At 39.8% G+C, this 18,335-nt stretch overlaps 2 protein-coding genes across 2 annotated transcripts in view; both read right to left on the bottom strand.

Moving 5' to 3' along the window:
• tbc1d17 (TBC1 domain family, member 17) overlaps positions 1 to 18,335 on the bottom strand; it is a 278,375-nt gene that overhangs the window by 23,555 nt on the left and 236,485 nt on the right. The gene's annotated exons all lie outside the window — the stretch shown is intronic.
• Positions 97 to 10,873, bottom strand: zgc:195001 (uncharacterized protein LOC567531 homolog). The gene is made up of 6 exons (XM_022194537.2): positions 10,825 to 10,873; positions 8,998 to 9,264; positions 2,342 to 2,368; positions 2,164 to 2,226; positions 1,729 to 1,868; positions 97 to 873 (listed from the first exon to the last, which is right to left on the bottom strand). The coding sequence occupies exons 1-6, from the start codon at positions 10,871 to 10,873 to the stop codon at positions 469 to 471; spliced, it is 951 nt and encodes a 316-aa protein (XP_022050229.2). The 3' UTR covers positions 97 to 468.

Below are 18,335 nucleotides of genomic sequence, written 5' to 3'. Positions count from 1 at the left end.
AGACGTCACTGATGGGAGCCTATCTGCTAATTTGTTTTCAGTTCAGACTTCGGGATTCTACTCTGACATGCAGCAACACACAGATAATAGATGATGTCTGTTATTAGACAATAGTAGAATTTATTGACTACATTCAACACATTATAAAAGACTCTAACAGTGAAACAAACTCCAACTCATGCAAAATCCCCCACGTGTAATAAAAACATACTAAACTTCACCTGCATTTCCAGCTTAATTCAATAAATAGATACACCATATTCAGTAAAACAAACAAGTTAGGCATCTGTGGATATAATTTGAAATCAATAATCTTTCCTCATGCATCAGAGAAAGCAGAAACAATCTACAAAGATGTCCCAACGTGCTCCAACACTTGATCCCCAAACTTCCCAAAGCTTCAACCTCCCTCTTGACACCTTTTAAAAATGTACACTACTCAGCCCTCCCCCTCATCCCTTTACTGTGTCACTGATCCTTTTTCCGAATGAGGCAGAGCGAATTCATTCCCACCCAGAAGGCGGGGAAGAGCTTCTCCTGGACGTTGGCCTTGAACTTGTGGATCAGCCTCACCTCCTTCTCGGCCTCCCCCTCCACCAGCAGGAACTTGATGATGCCGGCCGGCTGGTCCACGTAGATACCCACGGTGGAGGAGGCCGGCAGCTCGACGTCCACGTTCTCGCCGTTGTGCCAGACCTGGTAGCAGGATCCAGACCAGCCGGCGCCCCACGAGCCGCTGTTCTCCCCCAGACCACAGGCCCCGTCCTGGCTCTTCCTGGGGGCACTTTCACAGACCACCCCGATCACCACCCAGCCATCGTAGTCCACCTCCCAGTATCCCCGGAAGCCCAGCAGACCCTCCTTACACAGCACCTAGAGACAGGGGGAGGCAGTGAGCTGCAGTCCAGAGTTACATAACAGTGATAAGTCCATCCATCCATTATCTAAACATGCTCAATCCTCATTAGGGTTGCAGGGAGATGGGGTTTATCCCAGCTGACTTAGGGTGAAGGCAGGGGACACCCTGGACAGGTCACCAGTCTGTCACAGGGCCGCACAAACAATCACACTCACATTCACACCTATGGACAATTCAGAATAATCAATTAACCTCAGCATGGTTTTGGACTGTGGGAGGAAGCCGGAGTACCCGGAGAAAACCCACACACTGGGGGAACATGCAAAGATCCCAGGCCGGGATGCAAACCAGGGATCTTCTAACTGCAAGATGACAATGCTAACTACTGAAACACTGTGCAACCCACAGTGATAAGTCAATTTACTGATTGTTTGATTGACTATTAATCTGATTTGATAGTATTTCTAAGTAAAAGGCCAAAGATTCCTCTGTTCTAGCTTCATAAAAGTGAATTTCTCTGTCACAGATAACAGTAAAGTGACAAAAAAATGAGACATTAACTTTAAGGTTTGGAAGACAATTTTTTGTTGCTTTCCTACTCTGAATGTGTCCTGAGAGAGTATTATACTAACGCATGCCAAACACTTACTGCCTTACGCTATCATTTCTATTACTAACAAAAATTCTGAAAAACTACAAGAAACAACCACAGAAGTATTTATACTACTGGTAGAAGTACAGGTAAAGCCAGAGTCATTTATAGTGAAGCCACATTTTGAGTTGTAATGAACTTTTCTTTCTTCTACATAAAGAAATGAGAAGTTACAGTTAGTTACAAATTATCTGAACAGCTTTAAATTCAAACCGACCTGTGGTGAGTCATCGTATCGCTCAGGTCTGTTGGGATATGGACAAACTGCATCTGATGTACGAGCCACCTTCATTCCACCCTCCGAAATCCACAACAGCTTCTGTGCAGTTTTATCATCCAGAGAGATGGGGAGCCAGTCTGAGGAGACCGAAAAACAAGAGTAGAGAAGAGGAGACTGAAGGTCACATGGATAGAAACATGAAAAGATAAGACTGAATGTCTTATTTTGACTCTGAAAGTCACTGAGTTTGTGGACTTTCAATGAGTTAATGGATGTTAAGATACAGATAGGTGGCAAATTGAAGGAAAAACCAACATAAATATGTATTTTCTAAACTGTATTTTAGTTTATTGTGACCTCCAAAGCAGTCATTTTCCATTATAAGCTAGAATTAACAATGTCTGGTGACCAATGTTAAAAATGCGGCCTTACGCTTCATGAAGTCGACTCTGGTGGTCGGTTCAGGGATGTTTGGCTCATATGGAGGCAGTTTTTCTGAAAAGAGATGCAACAACATACATGAAACTTCATCAATAATTCACACAAAACTATCTATTTTACTGAATGCATCAATCAAATTGTCCTTTGAGTGCTTTCTGTTGGTGTTTACCTTCTGAAGCAGAACTGCTTTTCCTTCCTGCAAAACAAAAAGATCCAGAGTCACATTGTTAACATCTGCCTCAGACACTGTCATTAATCTCAGATCATCTGAGACTTAATTTGCTTGATCTTCTCTGATTAGAGTGACTTTTGAGATCTCTGTTCTACTTGGATTCGGCTTGTGGGCAATATTCTTGCTTTTGTGGTACAACTTGTCAAACCTGTTGAATGAAAATAAACGTTCCTTCATATATTTGATCGAGCTACATTTGGTTCAGAAAATATCACCTGTTGATTTCTGTATCATTATTTACATTATCAATCAATCAATTTATCTTTATTGTCATTGTACATATACCATGAAAGTCCAGCCCACATCTGTGGCAAAACAGCAGTATAAAGAGCCTAGAAATACCATGTAAAGACTGTATGACAATAAAATAATAATAAGTAACAGTAATAACACACAAATACATTCCCACATTCAGTTTGCACTGAACCATGTAACTGCACTAAAAACATGAAAGCAACCTGCATGTTAAGTATATTTCCAATGTAAAATCATCAGTCTTTTTTTTGTTGTTGTTGTTGTTAATGTGCTTAAAGATGGGAGTTTTAATGGTCAAGTCAAGTTTACTTAAATCTGTCTCAGACTGGTAAAATCCAGCTGCACAGCAACACTTAAAACAGAACACATGCTACTAAAAACACATGAAATACATGACATCTAACAAATAAGTTAAAATAACAAAGAACAAAACTAAAATGCACACATCTCCACACACACAGCACCCAATTACCTGCCTTAGAGCTGCTCCCTAATGAGCCCAACTGAGAGAGGGATTAAAGAGTTTTTAAAACTGTTCAGGCTGCACAGTGGGACTCTGAATTCAACAGCTCATCCTCGGTGAAAAGGACATGATGGATCAGAAAGAATACTGTTTGCCTGTCTGATGGTGGCCTGAGTGGAACAGGAATACCACGATCATGCTCGCCATCTTCTACAGGTTATGAATCTGAGCTTTAGGCTTGACCGTGAGAGTCTCAAAACCAGCAGGTGGACTCGATGGTTGCACAGTAAAAAGCCTGAGTCGCCTGAGAAAATGAAGGCGCTGATGTAGTCTGACACAAACACTAGCCACCTGTGTGTGCTAGCTGAAACCACAATCAATGTTCACACCTAAAGAGATGCCTGTTTAATGCTGTTACCATGTATGAACACTGGACTGTGGTCGCCAACTGATTCGGGGTCTAACAGCCTCTCTACAGTTTTTTTCTGTGTTAATCTGCGGTTTGTTGATGTTACATGACTGCCTTCCATATGTTTTTTTTTTCATATTTCAACTCAGCTCTAATCAGAGAATATTCAATCGGCTTGTCCAATGTAGCAGATTCTGAATCACTGACATGCTGAGAAATAACAGAAACACTTTCAGACTTTTATTTTTAATAGCTTCTGAGACATGGCTGTCCAAATATAGCCTAAAATTTGTCAAAAATGTGCCAAAAAATGAGTTAAATAAAAATATCTCAGAAAGTACTAGATATATACATCTAAAAATCCAGAGATATCCTTTTAAATATTCATAGTTTATGGTAAAATAAAAAGTCAAGCAGAAGGATCTGTGATTAGGCGGTGAGAATTTCATCCTCTCCTCTCAGATTTGGGTTTATTTAACAAAGAGATGCGATGCTCGACTCTAAGGGTGGCATCGACGGTAACTTGAAACCTTTTCATCTTCCTCTGTAGCTGCCTCTTCATCACTGCTGCTGTCAGGAGCATTCATCTGCTTTAAATCCCTGCTGCTATCATCATACTGTAGATCACAGACCAGCGGTGTCGGCTCAGCACTGATTCATGAAGTTTTCTCGTTCCTTCCCAGCTTCAGGTTTCTACAGAGCTAGTCCAGAGCGTACATTTGTAGAGGACACACATCACGACCCCTGACAGCACGAGTTTCGTTCTAATAATACACTTTCTGTACCATGCTGTTACTTCACACTGCCGCCGGCGTGTTTGTCGCGCTGTGGGCTGGTGTGTAATCTGTTAGTGAGTCACTGTGTCGTCTGACATTCGGAGAAGGCTGCGATCCCACACTGGACATCTTGGTGTGCAGGTCACACACACTCAGGTTACTGTTTCTCACATTTCACAGACAACTAATCCCTCATCACTCTTGCTCATCTATCCGACTATTACATCACTGCATTTTCTTGATTTGTGCTTCCTTTGGTATCAACAGAATTACACAGAACAGCCTCAGTTTTCCCCTTAAGCCCTCAAACTGCTGCACCTGGCTGGGAGGTGAACATATGAATATTCTGCCTTTAATGTCAAAAATCTCACTTATTACAGAATATTACATCCACTGTGTGTCTGTTTACCTCAATTAAATACCTAAACCCAAAATCCAAAGGTTTATGGATATTACTTTAGCAAATACTACATAAAATGCACTTTATTATTGTTTTACACTTCTGGTGAGATGCTAAACTGCATTTCGTTGTCTTAGTACTTTGTGCAATGACAAAAATTGGAATCGTATCTGATCTAAACTAGAATTTTTCTTCATTATCTCGTCATTTTATATTCTTTGCTTTAGTTGTACTTATGTTTGACCAATTTTAGGATTTGTTCAAAGGTTTGGCATCACTACTAAAACGCATAATAAGGATGTAAGCAACATTTTGCCAGAGCTGCATACTGCAGAGTTAATTTTGCAGTGATAACAGTACAACTGTCATTGTATAGTTTTTTTTGTCACTGATTTGGTGCCGGAGTTTGAGCAAAAGGGAAGAACATTATATAAAACCGGAAAGTAGCAACAGATACAACAAGTTTGTAGGTGTTAATACACTTTTGCACGCAAGAAGAACTTACAAAATTAGAGATTTCGGTAATGCTATGTGACAACTATAAACAGACACATTTGTATTATTATTGTTTTATATGTACAGTATAGAAAATCCTATTAAAAAAGAAATGAAAATTTTGCAGCATGGTCACCAGAAAAAACGTATTAAAAATGGTACAAAAATAAGTAAAAACTGCACAAATTATGGAAATTAAAAGTAAAATAATGGTAAACTTCCTCACTGGAAGCTCAATAAAGGTTTAATCAATCTGTCTTTTCCTGATTTAAATACAGTGTGTAAGAATGAATTACTATTTCTAAAAATAGTATCTACAAATTTTAGTAAAATAGAGATTTTAGATGTGGATATTTTTTAGTTTCTTTTATGGTCAAATTAATATTTTTTCAGGGAAGATCTGTAAAATAACACTAAGAATGACCGTTAAAATCTATTTTTACAGTGTGTAAAATTTCTATTTGTTAACTGATCATTAAATAGAAATGTCAATATACAATTTGTGGACTAAAACTTAAATTTATTCATAAAATATAAAAAACTAAGCCCCAGAAATGAGTAATTACAGAATTTTTAGTAAATTGTTTAGATTTTTAGTGTTTCAGTATTCAGCAATTTCAGTCAATTTTCAGTATTTCAACTTGTCATTTCAGTTTCATCTATGTTTTGTTCATTTTTTTCTTGCTTTTCTCTTTTTTAGTGTTTGTTATGTGGATATTTAGACACGTGATCTGTGTGGGCTGTTTAATGAACAAGTGAATCCAAAGTAACCAGATGCTTCCGGTGTTTTCACATCATACGGTGTGATTAACGTGTTGCTAAACTTGATTATTAACAGGACTGTAAACCCTCTCTTGTATCTCAGAGGTGACTATTGGTGTTTTGGCTCCTGTTTGCCTGAAGAGGAGATCCCTGCTCATGCCTGAATCGAAGGAAACACGACCTCTCCACCCCCCATGACCCTCCACTAGGGAGGATGCCAGCAGTCTGACAACCGGCAGGACAAATGAGAGCATTTGAAACATCTGCAAACATCAGATGGGACGGAGGGCTTTGCTTTCCCTGAATCGTGTCGGCCTGCAGTTCTTTATAAGTGTGGCGAATGGATTGGGACGGGCTTTTGGAGCGCGAGTGGGCCAAATCTAAATCTGCTGGGTTTTAAGGCGCACATCCAACTGCTGAGTATCACTGGGTGCCGCAATTAAAAATCTAAATATAAGCTTTGTTACTGCAATGCAGGAGACTATTATGCTGAAAACAATTCCCCAACTGGAGTCAATAAGAGCAGAAAATTTGATAATTGACTGGAGCATGCAGGCTTATTAATTGGACCCTACCGAGGCTTAGGATCCAATTACACACCAGATTTAAATTTGGATATCGTCCACTTGTCTTTATTGACTTCAGCAGCACGAGTTGAGAAGGAAACGTTTGTATATTGTCAGTGTGTGATGCTGAACATGAGCCTTAGCAAGGAGGAGAAGTTTGGCAGGACGGAGGTGGATTGAGTGAAGGTCATCTATGGAAAATGGGTGAGCAGAAAGTCGCTGGTGACAGATCACTTCATCGGTCTTTCTTCTCTTCCTCCTCTCATAAAGGAACACAACAGGTGAGAAGAAAAGCCTTGTGGAACAGTTCATCAAGGCATTAGGAAGGAGCCACTAAGGAGAGATTAGAGGGAAATGCGACACCGCAACCTGAACCAGTAAGAAGCAGCGATAACCGTGGGGTCTGTCTGAACACCTCAGGTAACCTCAGGTGACCAGAGTGAGATATCAGGCCGTCTGTGGTGAGGTGGTGGGTTGGAGGTATTCCAGGTCTCCAGCTGCTCCACGGAGGTTAAATCCTAGTGGATGCCTGTCTACGCTCAGCGGGATCAACGGGAGAGCCCAGCAGGGATAAACAGATCCTTCCGAAGATGGATGACTTGACATCACAGCAATAGAGACATGCAGGAGACAGAGAGGGGCGTGAGATAGAGGTGTGAGGCATAAAAATATTTAAGGTCAGGGGGGCCATAAAAAAAGACGCATCACGAATCAAGCTGGGAATAAAGGATGGATGTCTGCTTCTCAGGAGGATTCCAGTTAAAACGTTTTTTTTTTTTTCGGATTGGATTCTGGATCCGAACCAGTTACAAGCCACAGAACATGAGTGACATCGTCCCGTGCGCATATTTAAAGGAGTGAACAGCTCAGCACGGTCCACCTGAAAGGTCATCGGCATACCTCCCATCGGCTTACTAGAACTGTTTGTTTTGGGCGGTCATGAGGTGTGGTTTTTCCCTCCCCGGATTCCCGTCGCAGTGGGACAGAGCTACATTATCTGTGCAGATCAGGTTCGAAACATCCCGCTGAGGCAGCAAGATCAGAAGATATTCAGATGAGGAGAAGGAGGAGGGAGATCCGAACTCATCCCTCTGGTTCCTGTCAAGTGTCAAGACTTCCTGGCTGGAAGCCCTGTGGATGATGAGCGCATATTTAAGTTGGAGATGTGAGCTACATGGAAGATGGATGGAGAGGGATTCTGGGTCAAGGATGAGTAATAAAGGAGCCTATAAGGCTGCGATAACAAAGTTCCCTGTTATTAAAGCACTGAATCACATTCACATACCTATATTTAAGACAACAAAGTAAACTTTTGATGCCATTAATTAAATAAAGATGCCAAAGTGCAGAAGCTGGAGGTGACAAATGTTACATAATGGCAAAACCTGACAGCCATAAATAACTCAGAGAGATAAGCTTTTACATTTTAGTACTTGAATAACCGTGGAACATTTCACACTTCATTACTGTGGCAGCCAGAGGAAGGATTAGTAACAATTGGAGTTTTGCAGGGGGGTTATGTAACCTATTATGGAAACACTGAGCATATGTGGATTAGAAATATCCAAAAGAAGCAGAGCAAAAGATGCTCACATGAAGCACCTGCAGCAGTGAGACTGAGAGGATGAAGCATGCCGAGACAGGTGTGTCTGGTTGCGTAGAGACAGAAACAAGAAAGACAGACAGAAATTTGAGCTCTGAAACTGCAGACGAGTCTGTGACACTGAGGGGGAACCATAACCGATCAGGGAGAAGCTCTTTCATGCACTTTGTTGACGTGATTAATGGTCTGGAGAAGAACTGGCCCAATCCAAGGTGAGGAAAGACATTTGACTCGGAGCTGGTGGTCAGAGCGAGGCAGCAGGACAACATCGTATAAACAAGTATGGAACACCTAATAAATTGGTAATGAACCACTGCCGCAGCCATAAATGAAGATTTATCTGCTCAAGCTGTGACACACTTTAAATAGAGTGAAAATTAAGACGTCATCCCTGTGATCTATGGTTACTGTTTGATTACTGCTGCATTTAAATCTGAAAATCTAACATTTGCATTAAAACACCAATACTTTAAAACATTTAACAGAGGAAATCTGTGTATCTTAACAATAGCTTATTTTTGCAAAATTATGCTCTGTGCTAACAAACATGGATGCTGTGAACAGAAACACAAAACTACATTCGACATAATAAAGAATTCCTCTTGCTTCACAGGAAACAATCATGTTCCCACAACATCCAGAACTTAAATGCATTTAAGAAAAAATTACCCGAAATATTAAACAAATTCACTCTGACTTGAAATTTGAATCACATTTTAACATCCGTATTTGATTTATTCATGTTTTATTGATGTAGCAGCAAATACTGATGTCAGCATGATAAATAACAAACTGACTGATGGGATCCTGGTTTAATGTCCCTCACAGGCACCCACAGAGCCTCAGGTGAGGATGGTTTCTTACCTGCTTTCTTGGGAACAGGCATGATTGTCTTGGTGCTGGCGGCGCTGCTTGGAATCAAACCCTGGAGGTCTTCTGATAGCGTCCGTTTGTCCCCGAGGGTCCCTCTTATTAACTCCCAGCTGGGCGGGGAAAGGGGAAGGTGCACAGGTTCTGGCTGGATGTAAGAGTCACCCAAAGGGACGGTGGTGTCACATGAAACTCCAGTTCCTTTCTTGGGATCAGATTGATGGACACATGCAAATACCCAGTATATCCCAAGTATGTAAGCTTATTTGCATACACATGGACCGAGCACGTGCACGAGGGACAGTCCCCACATTACATCACATACGACACGACGAGGACAAATGGATGTTTTTGTGATAAACAGAACAATCTGCATCCATGTGCCGACACCTTTTAGTTTATGGAACATAGTTTTGCTTTGTTTTTGTCGCCTCAGGAACACGTTGACCCTTGGCCCAAGGATAGCCTCTGATTTTAACACCGCAACTTAAACTGACCCCGACATCAGCTATACGTGTTATTTTCTGTACGCAGAGAGTGAGAGCTGAGTATTTAACATGGCAGCCAGCGACACACCGGGGAGCTGTCGTCAATCCAGGAGCCCATCAATCAACAGCTGCTGCACTCTGGCAAGGAACTTGGGGCAAAGCGTATGAAACTGCTGGTGTAGTCAAAGCTTGAAAATAACAGCTTGCAATTTGTCTATGTGTGCAGATGCTGACATTCCCTTTTAGATGCCTTAAGTAGCTACTTTTAATTGCACATAGACTTATTAGTTAAGAGTGCTTTACAGTCTCCAAGAAGGACTTTGAGGTGCTTTAAAGGAGAATTCAAACTTTTGACGTATTTATTCTTAAATTGAAATCTTGTAAGAAAAGCAGCTCAACTTCAAATTTTCACCTATTTCTTATAGGACCTATATAAACTTTTATGGCTTCCCGTTTTTTACAGTGTATTTGCGAATTATTTTACTGTATACATCACGTTGTAATCTTGGATGATGATGTCAGCCACACTGAGAAATGGGAACTGTTGGAACAACTTAAGCAAATTGAGGACTGAATTAAGTTTATCCAGTACTATTAACTCTTATAAGTTAGATGTACTTAAATTATTTGATTGTTGCTTGATTTTAAGCACAGTCAACTTGAAATTTCCAACTCAATTGTTCATGTCACCCAAGTGGAAAATGGAAAACAGCATTTTGTCATTACAATTATTGCTCTTCTGGTCAAAGAAATTAGTGGTTGGGTTGCAGTGGAAAATTTGAAAATTTAAAAGTAACCTGCACATCATGATGTCAGAGTCATAATGCTAAAGGTGCAATAAATCTTATTTTTACATTTTTGATGAAAATAGAATGCCAGTAAAAAGGGACAAAGTGTAATATCAAGTTAATAGAATCCACAAAAGTAAATTGCCTTCACCAAAGCAGAAAGATCAGTGAAATTTACTGCAGACAGTGCCTCACTTACAGCCCAAATACGCTTCTTACAGGATAGATAAGTAAAGTCTTAATCTAATGTAATAGTCTGCATAAAATTCAAAGTGCCCTACAGTAACAATAACTTCTTTGGTCACCCTAAAGTCCTAAAGTGTTTCCTTTTAAAAATCTACCAAGATGCATTTTCATTTGTGATAAAAGATCTTAAAGGATTTCTGAGCCACTTTCACCTCAGTCACTACTGTCTGACCTCGAGTTGTTTCCTTGCATGCATGTCTGCATCCAACAGATGTCTACATTTGCAGCAACTCAAACCTGTAACATTTACAAACATGAAAATTACAGCAACAATCAGCTCTAACAATAAATCCACTTACCTGATGTTGTGTAGGTCCAAACAGCTCTGACCGGTCGTGGCATTAACATGAGCCTCTGAATGTGTCCTGTGGTCTCTGGCACCGAGATGTTGGCAGTGGATCCTCCAGGTCTTGTGAAGTGGGGCGTCTGTAGATCAGACTTGCTCTGGTGCCTCCCATGTATGTTTAATCAGACTGAGATCTGGGGAGTTTGGAGGCAAAGTCAACAGTTTTGTGTCTCTGTTGTGTTCTGAGAACTTTTACCTGAGCGCTTGTCAGCCAAAGATGAGGAAAGATCCTTAAATATTAAGGATTTCGTTGGCAAACTTAGACTTCTTGTGCCTTCAAGTACAAACTTCCTGTTAATGGGCGTTAATGCAACTGGTTTGGGAGTTAAAACACAGCATTAGCTGGCAGTGGGGTCTGAAAAGAGCTCAAATGGATGCACAAGCAGTTGAACCAAACAAAATGTAAACTTTACGAAAACTTAATAAAAGCGGCTAATAGTTAAAAATAGAAGAAGCCCAACAAATACCAAGCAGAAGTCCAAAAGGGGAGTCAAACACAACAAAGAATTCAGGCAACTGAACAAGCAATTAGGAGAACATCCCAAAGGAGGAAGTAAAGCCACAAGAAACACCACAACATCATCATGATGTGTTCATGAAATTTCTCTCTATTTCAATATAGTAAATTCAGTGCTCACATCTGTTACTCCTTTTAAGTATAAACAGTAGTACTTATAATTTTGAGTCCTGGAATGTATGCAGAGTACCTTTTAAGAATATTCACCCCCCTTAGAAGTTTTCCCTTATTGCTTTTCAACACTGAATCATGATTAATTGTTAACTTGAATTTGTTTTTTAGATGAACTTACAAAACAAAGAAAAGAAAAAAAAGACTACCAACATGAAACATGCTGGTGGCAGTATCATGACATTGGGATGCTTCTTGACTGGAGTCCTGTAAGCCAAAGCTGAGCAGAAATGGTTTAAAGACAACATAGTGAATGTTCTGGAGAATCCGAGTCAGTCCAGATCTCGTCCAGTTTAGAATTTGCTGCTGGACTTGAAAAAGGCTGTTTAATCGTAATCTCCATGCAACCTGGCAGAGCTTGAACAGTTTTGCAAAGCAGAAAGAGGTAAATTTGCAGCGTCCAGATGTAGAAGGCTAACTGAGAGCATCCACACAGGATTAATGCTGCAACTGAGGCCAAAGGTGTAAATCCTAACCGAATCACTTATTTTACATTTTATATTTCATATTTTTCATGAATTGACATTACTTTGCAGAAATCTGTTTTCACTTTAACATTAATTAAACTGATTCAATACTGAAAAATGATTAAAAGAACAGAGTAATATTAAAAGCAACTAAATGTACACCAGCCAGAGCAGCCTCTGATATGATAGAACCAACATTATGCATTATATTGCAGCACTTCACTATGTAAATGAGACGTTAATATTTAAATAGTGTTGTTCATGTGTGTCTCTACATGCTTGTTCCTAGCACAGCTTCATAGGAAATAACTTCCTGTCACGCAAAAGTGTCTCGCCGTCATTAAATGAAGAATTTTAATGAAGTGTAATAACCCGCTTAGCACCAGCCCTCTATAATACCAGATATGCTTTGAGCGAGGCAACACCTGCTGCTTACTGCTGTCAGTGACTGGGCTTAAATAGTATTGTACCATGACCTTAGGGTGTGTTTAGGGGTGTTACATTAGACACTCAACGCTCACTATGTAATATTCTAGTTTGGAATACCGCCCTGCTCGGCTTCATTACACGCTAACATGATGGGGCTATGGTGAAATGTATAGCACCATTGGCAGTGGGGATACAATAAGTGTAAGGCTGCCATCTGTGAAGGCTGCCACGATGCTTTTCAGGGACTTCAAGACTTTGCCTTGTAGTTTTCTAAGCTTTCCTCTGATTGACAAGGCAGGTGCTGCCTCCTTCTCACTGGTCTCTCAGGGTTTTTCACCACGTGGATTTGGCACTAAGTATGATCCCTGTGGAGCATATTTATCCCAGAGTGACTGAAGGCTCTGAGACAACTGCTGTTAATGATTTAATGTGAATCAATCAGTGGGAGAAGAAACACTCAGGCGCTTGGCATAATAAAAAATAGCAACAGGGCTATTTAAAATACTATAAGTAAAATTCCTGCATTTTTAATCCTATTTAGAAGCATCATCTTAAAATGCAACTTTAGTCAAATGACTCAATGCCACAGATCAAGAGGGTAAAAGGAAAGGGGCTGTTAATGCTAACAGTCAGCTTGAGCTGTACCAGGAACTTAAAAATCAACAACTCCAGCATTTGCTGCCTGAGTAATAGCTTCAGACCAGCTTCACTGAGTCCTTCAGTACGAGTGGGAAAACATTACACAAGCAGCATCGACACCCTCAGTACTTCATGATGCAAATGGCAGACAAACTGACCTATGACGTCTGGTTGGAACAACAAATACTCCTTCCTCTAAGTCAAAAAGAACAGATAGAATTTAATAAAACATCCAATGCTGCATTCATTATTTAGTTTCATCTAAATCTACAGAAGAACTGCAGCAAGTTCTCCAATATGCAGCACATTCAACCTGTCAAAGTGCCCTGAAAAATGGTGAAAGTGGAGAACTGGTGCTGTTTTAAGGTCAAACGGTGCTCACACCCATCACTGACATGATCTGAATCGTTTGGGAGTCCTTGAACCTTGGAAACAAGAAACGTCACAGTAAAATTACAGTTAACGCAGTTCTACCTGAGAAGATACTTTGCTGATGCATCTTTTCTGTTATTTAGCTTCTTTTAGTGCAACTACATAGCATAATATAAAGTAAAAATACAAATGAAGTCACATTTATGACCAGTTTAGCTCGTCTCAGTGGCTCGAGTTCACTTGATCATGTTTATGTTTCCAGTAAGCTGATACTCCCCCTCCTATATACAGTCCCTGACAAAAGTCTTGTCGCATAAGGATATAGTTACTTTAAATGGCATATAACTTTATTTCTACTCAATCAGTTCTCACAAAAAATGGTTCATTTTAATGTCAAGGGCTTTCACATTAATAACTGGGTGCAAATTGAACCCGTCATAAAGCGTCCTGATGTTCACGTCTTGGCAATGCCCATGACATCTGTTTTTGCAAGGACAAAAGTCTTGTCATGTCTTTAAATGATTCAACTAATAACAGATTAGAAGTTCACCTGTGACAAATACTGTAACTGACACATTCCCAGGTGTGTATAAAAAGAAACTCAAGACACAAGACCTTCATATGAAGCCCAACCTGACCCTGACAGCATGCCAAAGATCCAACCAAAGACCAAAGTTTGGTGTGGAGGTCCTGGGCTGATGTGGTTACACGTGGTCTGTGGTTGTTAGGCTGGTTGGATGTACTGCCAAATTCTCTGAAACGCCTTTAGAGACGGCTTATGGTAGAGAAATGAACATTCAATACACGAGCAACAGCTCTGGTTGACATTCCTGCTGTCAGCATGCCAGTTGCACTCTCCCTCAAATCTTGCCACATCTGTGGCATTGTGCTGTGTGATAAAACTGCACCTTTCAGAGTGACCTTTTATTGTGGGCAGTCTAAGGCACACCTGTGCACTAATCATGGTGTCTAATCAGCATCTTGATATGGCACACCTGTGAGGTGGGATGGATTATCTCAGCAAAGGACAAGTGCTCACTATCACAGATTTAGACAGATTTGTGAACAATATTTGAGAGAAATGGTGAAATTGTGTATGTGGAAAAAGTTTTAGATCTTTGAGTTCATGTCATAAAAAATGGGAGCAAAAACGAAAGTGCTGCGTTTATATTTTTGCTGAGTGTATTTTAGACTTGCTGAAAGCAGCACGTTCATGTGTGGTCTCAGCCTATCTGCAGATACATATGATTCCATTCCTAAAGATCATTAGAGTCACGTGTCTCAGTGTCGGTGTCTCCTGCTTCGTGGTACATGAACATCTATCATGCTCCACGCTGATAGGCCTCCCATAATTCATTAGTGTTAATGTTGAAAGTGAATTTGTTCAAACTGAGCTGCGCTGCTGGTTTTAGGTTCCACCATGGAGCTGGACAGTTTGGTAGGAAAACATTTCAAGACACGCTTAATTGCGGCTCATCGTGTTACTCGGCTGATACCACGTGAAAAAACACAGAGCGATGAGCAGCTTCTCTCAGTTTTAGCTCTGCCAACATCTGACGGAGGCGGATCTCTTTTCATTCCGACTCTCCTCTTTCTCTCAGCTGTTGTTATCACCTTATCCCTCACGGTATTCAGTGAGACAGCAGAAGACTGGAAACAGGACGGGGCGAATCCTTCTGAGAAAGGCCTGGCCGCTGATTGGACGAGGGCAGAGGGCACTAAAGTGTTGAAGCTCAACACTGAGCCTCCCAAAATAAGAGGATCTTAAGAGGATCGGACTAAAAACAGCCGGACTGACATAAAGATGGGGAGCGGCGATGTTGACACAGGGATTTTGGGGACATTCTGTTTTCGAAGCTGTGCTGTTGTAAGGCTGTGATATTCCGCTATGACTCATGCTTATAAATACACAGATAGGTGTTCACATTAGCTCCCGCCAAAAAAGGACAGAGGCTGGCTCACTGGCAGACAGGTAGTCGCCCTCCGTTTTGATTCGTCTGCTAGTTGTTAAGCTGCTTCACTCCTTGTTCCCAAGTAGTTTGGTGTTGGAGGGTTTTAGATTTTAAGCCAGCAGCATAAACACCAGTTAATGTGGCAATGTACGATTCACATTTACTCAGTTTGTTTCTTCTGATTAAAGGATTTTTGTCGCTAGAGCAGCAGCATCTCAGTCCAAAACAAACTTCAGCCCCTTCATTTTAATTTTCAGCCAGAGTTTGTGCACACAAGAGCCAATGAAGTCTAATCCATTGTCTTAACTTCTACCACCGCTGTTTTACTCCTTTTGTGTTGGACAGTGTGTGGAAAAAGACACACAAAGACCAGAGCACAATAACCATGAATTAAAAAGCAGTCTCACAGTGTAAGAAATGTAAAATTAAAAAGATCTGTTTAAAAAAAGGTGAAGATTTACCAGCAAAACTGCAAAAAAATATGTAAAAAAACCAACAAAAAAACCTGTTGAACACTAACATTCTAAAACTATGAAAACAACAGAAAACATCAATAAAAAAAAAACTTTTTAGCTGATTAAAATACAGAAAAAAGAAAAGTGTAACTGTATGATCACACATTGGAAAGGTAATTACTATTTATAAAAATACAGGTTTTTATTGTCAACATTCTTAGTGTCTTTTTGTTACTTTTTTAGAGTTAACATGCAAATTCATCCTTTTCAGTGATTTTATTAGTTATTTTCAGTAACTTAACAAAACAGGGAAGATCTGCAAAGTAACAGTTACAAAATGATTTATTTTTCAGTCACACACACAGTTTTTATTTCAAATAATGGCAAGTATCTGTAATTGTACCTTTGATCATATTAATACAGCAAGAAATGAAACAATTAGCAGTCAAACATTGTAAAAGAATTAATAAGCATTTGCAAAAATACAAATATTTGACATTATTTACGGATTTTGCATGTGTTTTTTCTTAAATACAGGATTAACATGTAAATGAATGATTTCTTTCTGTCATTTATTAACACGGGGAAATCTGTAAATTGTAAAGGTTCATTGCATTGCACACAGATGAAATTAAACGAGCGTACATAAATTAAGTAATAGGCTGGAGGTTACATTTGAAAAGTCTGGCATTATAAAATGTTTTATTTCAGTTAATACGGATAATTATTGATGAATTATAAATAAAGGCCAAGAGAAAAAAGGTTTTCTTTGAATTTAACCAAGTTTAAATTTGCTACTTTAGCCTGTTTATCAAGGTGCACTGGTAATAATGTTAACGTCAACTCAATGAAAACACAGAAAAAAAACATGAAAAAATACACAGAAATAAAAATGAAGATAAAAATAAATGATCTCACCCGTAAACACTCACCTTAAATAAAGAAAGCAAGTAAAACCAGGGTGAAGCTGCTGCCTTGTGGTAGAGGTTATGCTTCTGAGTGTCCAGCCTCCATGTGCATGTCTTGTCCAGTAGCCCTCAAGCAGACCACCAGGAGTGCGTCGCTAAAGTGGAGGTGGTTGGGGTCAATGTAGAGTCATGGATGATTTAAGGCTAACACAGGCGACCGCCAGCAACCACCAGCCTCAGTGGAGGTCTGCAGGTACAGATAATGACCCAGACAACTGTAGAATAGCGGTTCACAAGACTTGAATGGGAGCAAACAGGGAAAGCAACATGAGGCATTCAAGTTCCAATTTATTAACCCCAAGTATTTTCTTATTGCAACTGATTAAGTCTGTCGGTGGTACACGATCACTATCATTTAATAGCTCAGACTTGGCATGTAACATACCTAAATAAAATACTTAGTGTTTAAATGGTGTGGATTTTTAGGCCCCTAGCTAAATGTTGAACACCCTTTGGCTTCAACAGTGAAGTGTGGGAGGTGATTGTTGTCTTGTGAAAGCCACCAGTTTCAATGGGAGGAACGTACATGCACAAAGAACAGAACTCTAAGCACAACATGCCCAAAAGCAGTAAGACTTCCTACTGCCTTTACTCTAACACATCTTTACGCAGCATAAAGTTATTTGCTGCCACGTTAGAACAATAATTATGTTGAAAATCTTCCATATTTTACCTTTAACAATATTGCTCTTCTGTGATGTAATTAAATTGCTGCAGTGTAACTTTAGTATATGTGATAATGATCTTACCTGTTCATGTGTAGAAAACACTCATGGCTCCTAAAAAAACCCCACAAGAATTTGTCTAAAATAAAACAATTACCAAAAAGAAACTAAAAGAAAAAACATTCAACAAGGAAAGTAACACAGAAACAGATTTCTGTTGTAGATCCAGTTTTTGACACTGTTGTTTTGTAGCATGATTTTAAACTAATATGTCAAACACATTCAAATAATCAAATTTTTGTGTCATGGCCTGATTTTGAGGAACCCATTTTAATCCCAGTGATTCCAAAACCAGCCAACCTCTTGAATACAGAAAACAGCCTTTGAGAATAGAAGCGTCTCTGCAAACATTTACACGAAACATAATGAAGCATTTGGAGGGATAACCTTAAATTCCCTGTGTGTGTGCAGTTTATTTAAGCAGTATTTACTGAATAAACTGTCACAGCAGTTGACACTTGTTGGGGGAACAGCAGCAGCTGCTGTAATCCCACCGGGGTAAACCCCAGGCCGTATTATGACGGATTAAAGTGCTGAATGGAGGCTTTCCAGTTGAAATGTGGCGAACCGACACAGAAGCAAGTCTGGTTCCCCTATTAGTGAGAGAAACACATTTGGGTGTTGGGGTTTTCACTGAAATCAGACTGAAAGTGATGGGAAAATTTAAAAAGTTGGATCTTAAATGAATGTTAAAAATTAATGATATATGGGTCCCATCAGAGCACAGTTTATCAACAAACTGTGATTCAACATTATTTCAAATCACAAG

Source organism: Acanthochromis polyacanthus, chromosome 21, assembly GCF_021347895.1.
Source record: "Acanthochromis polyacanthus isolate Apoly-LR-REF ecotype Palm Island chromosome 21, KAUST_Apoly_ChrSc, whole genome shotgun sequence".
NCBI classification, from domain to species: Eukaryota; Metazoa; Chordata; class Actinopteri; family Pomacentridae; genus Acanthochromis; species Acanthochromis polyacanthus.
The sequence above is the reverse complement of the archived record's forward strand: the minus strand, read 5'-3'. Positions and strand labels throughout refer to the sequence as shown.

Excerpts from the sequence above, each read along its gene's own strand:
- zgc:195001 (XM_022194537.2), bottom strand. The coding sequence starts at position 10,873 with ATGTTAATGCCACGACCGGTCAGAGCTGTTTGGACCTACACAACATCA. Across the intron at positions 2,369-8,997 it reads GCCTGTTCCCAAGAAAGCAG|GAAGGAAAAGCAGTTCTGCT; the intron begins GTAAGAAACCAT and ends TTTGTTTTGCAG. Across the intron at positions 2,227-2,341 it reads AAGCAGTTCTGCTTCAGAAG|AAAAACTGCCTCCATATGAG; the intron begins GTAAACACCAAC and ends ATCTCTTTTCAG.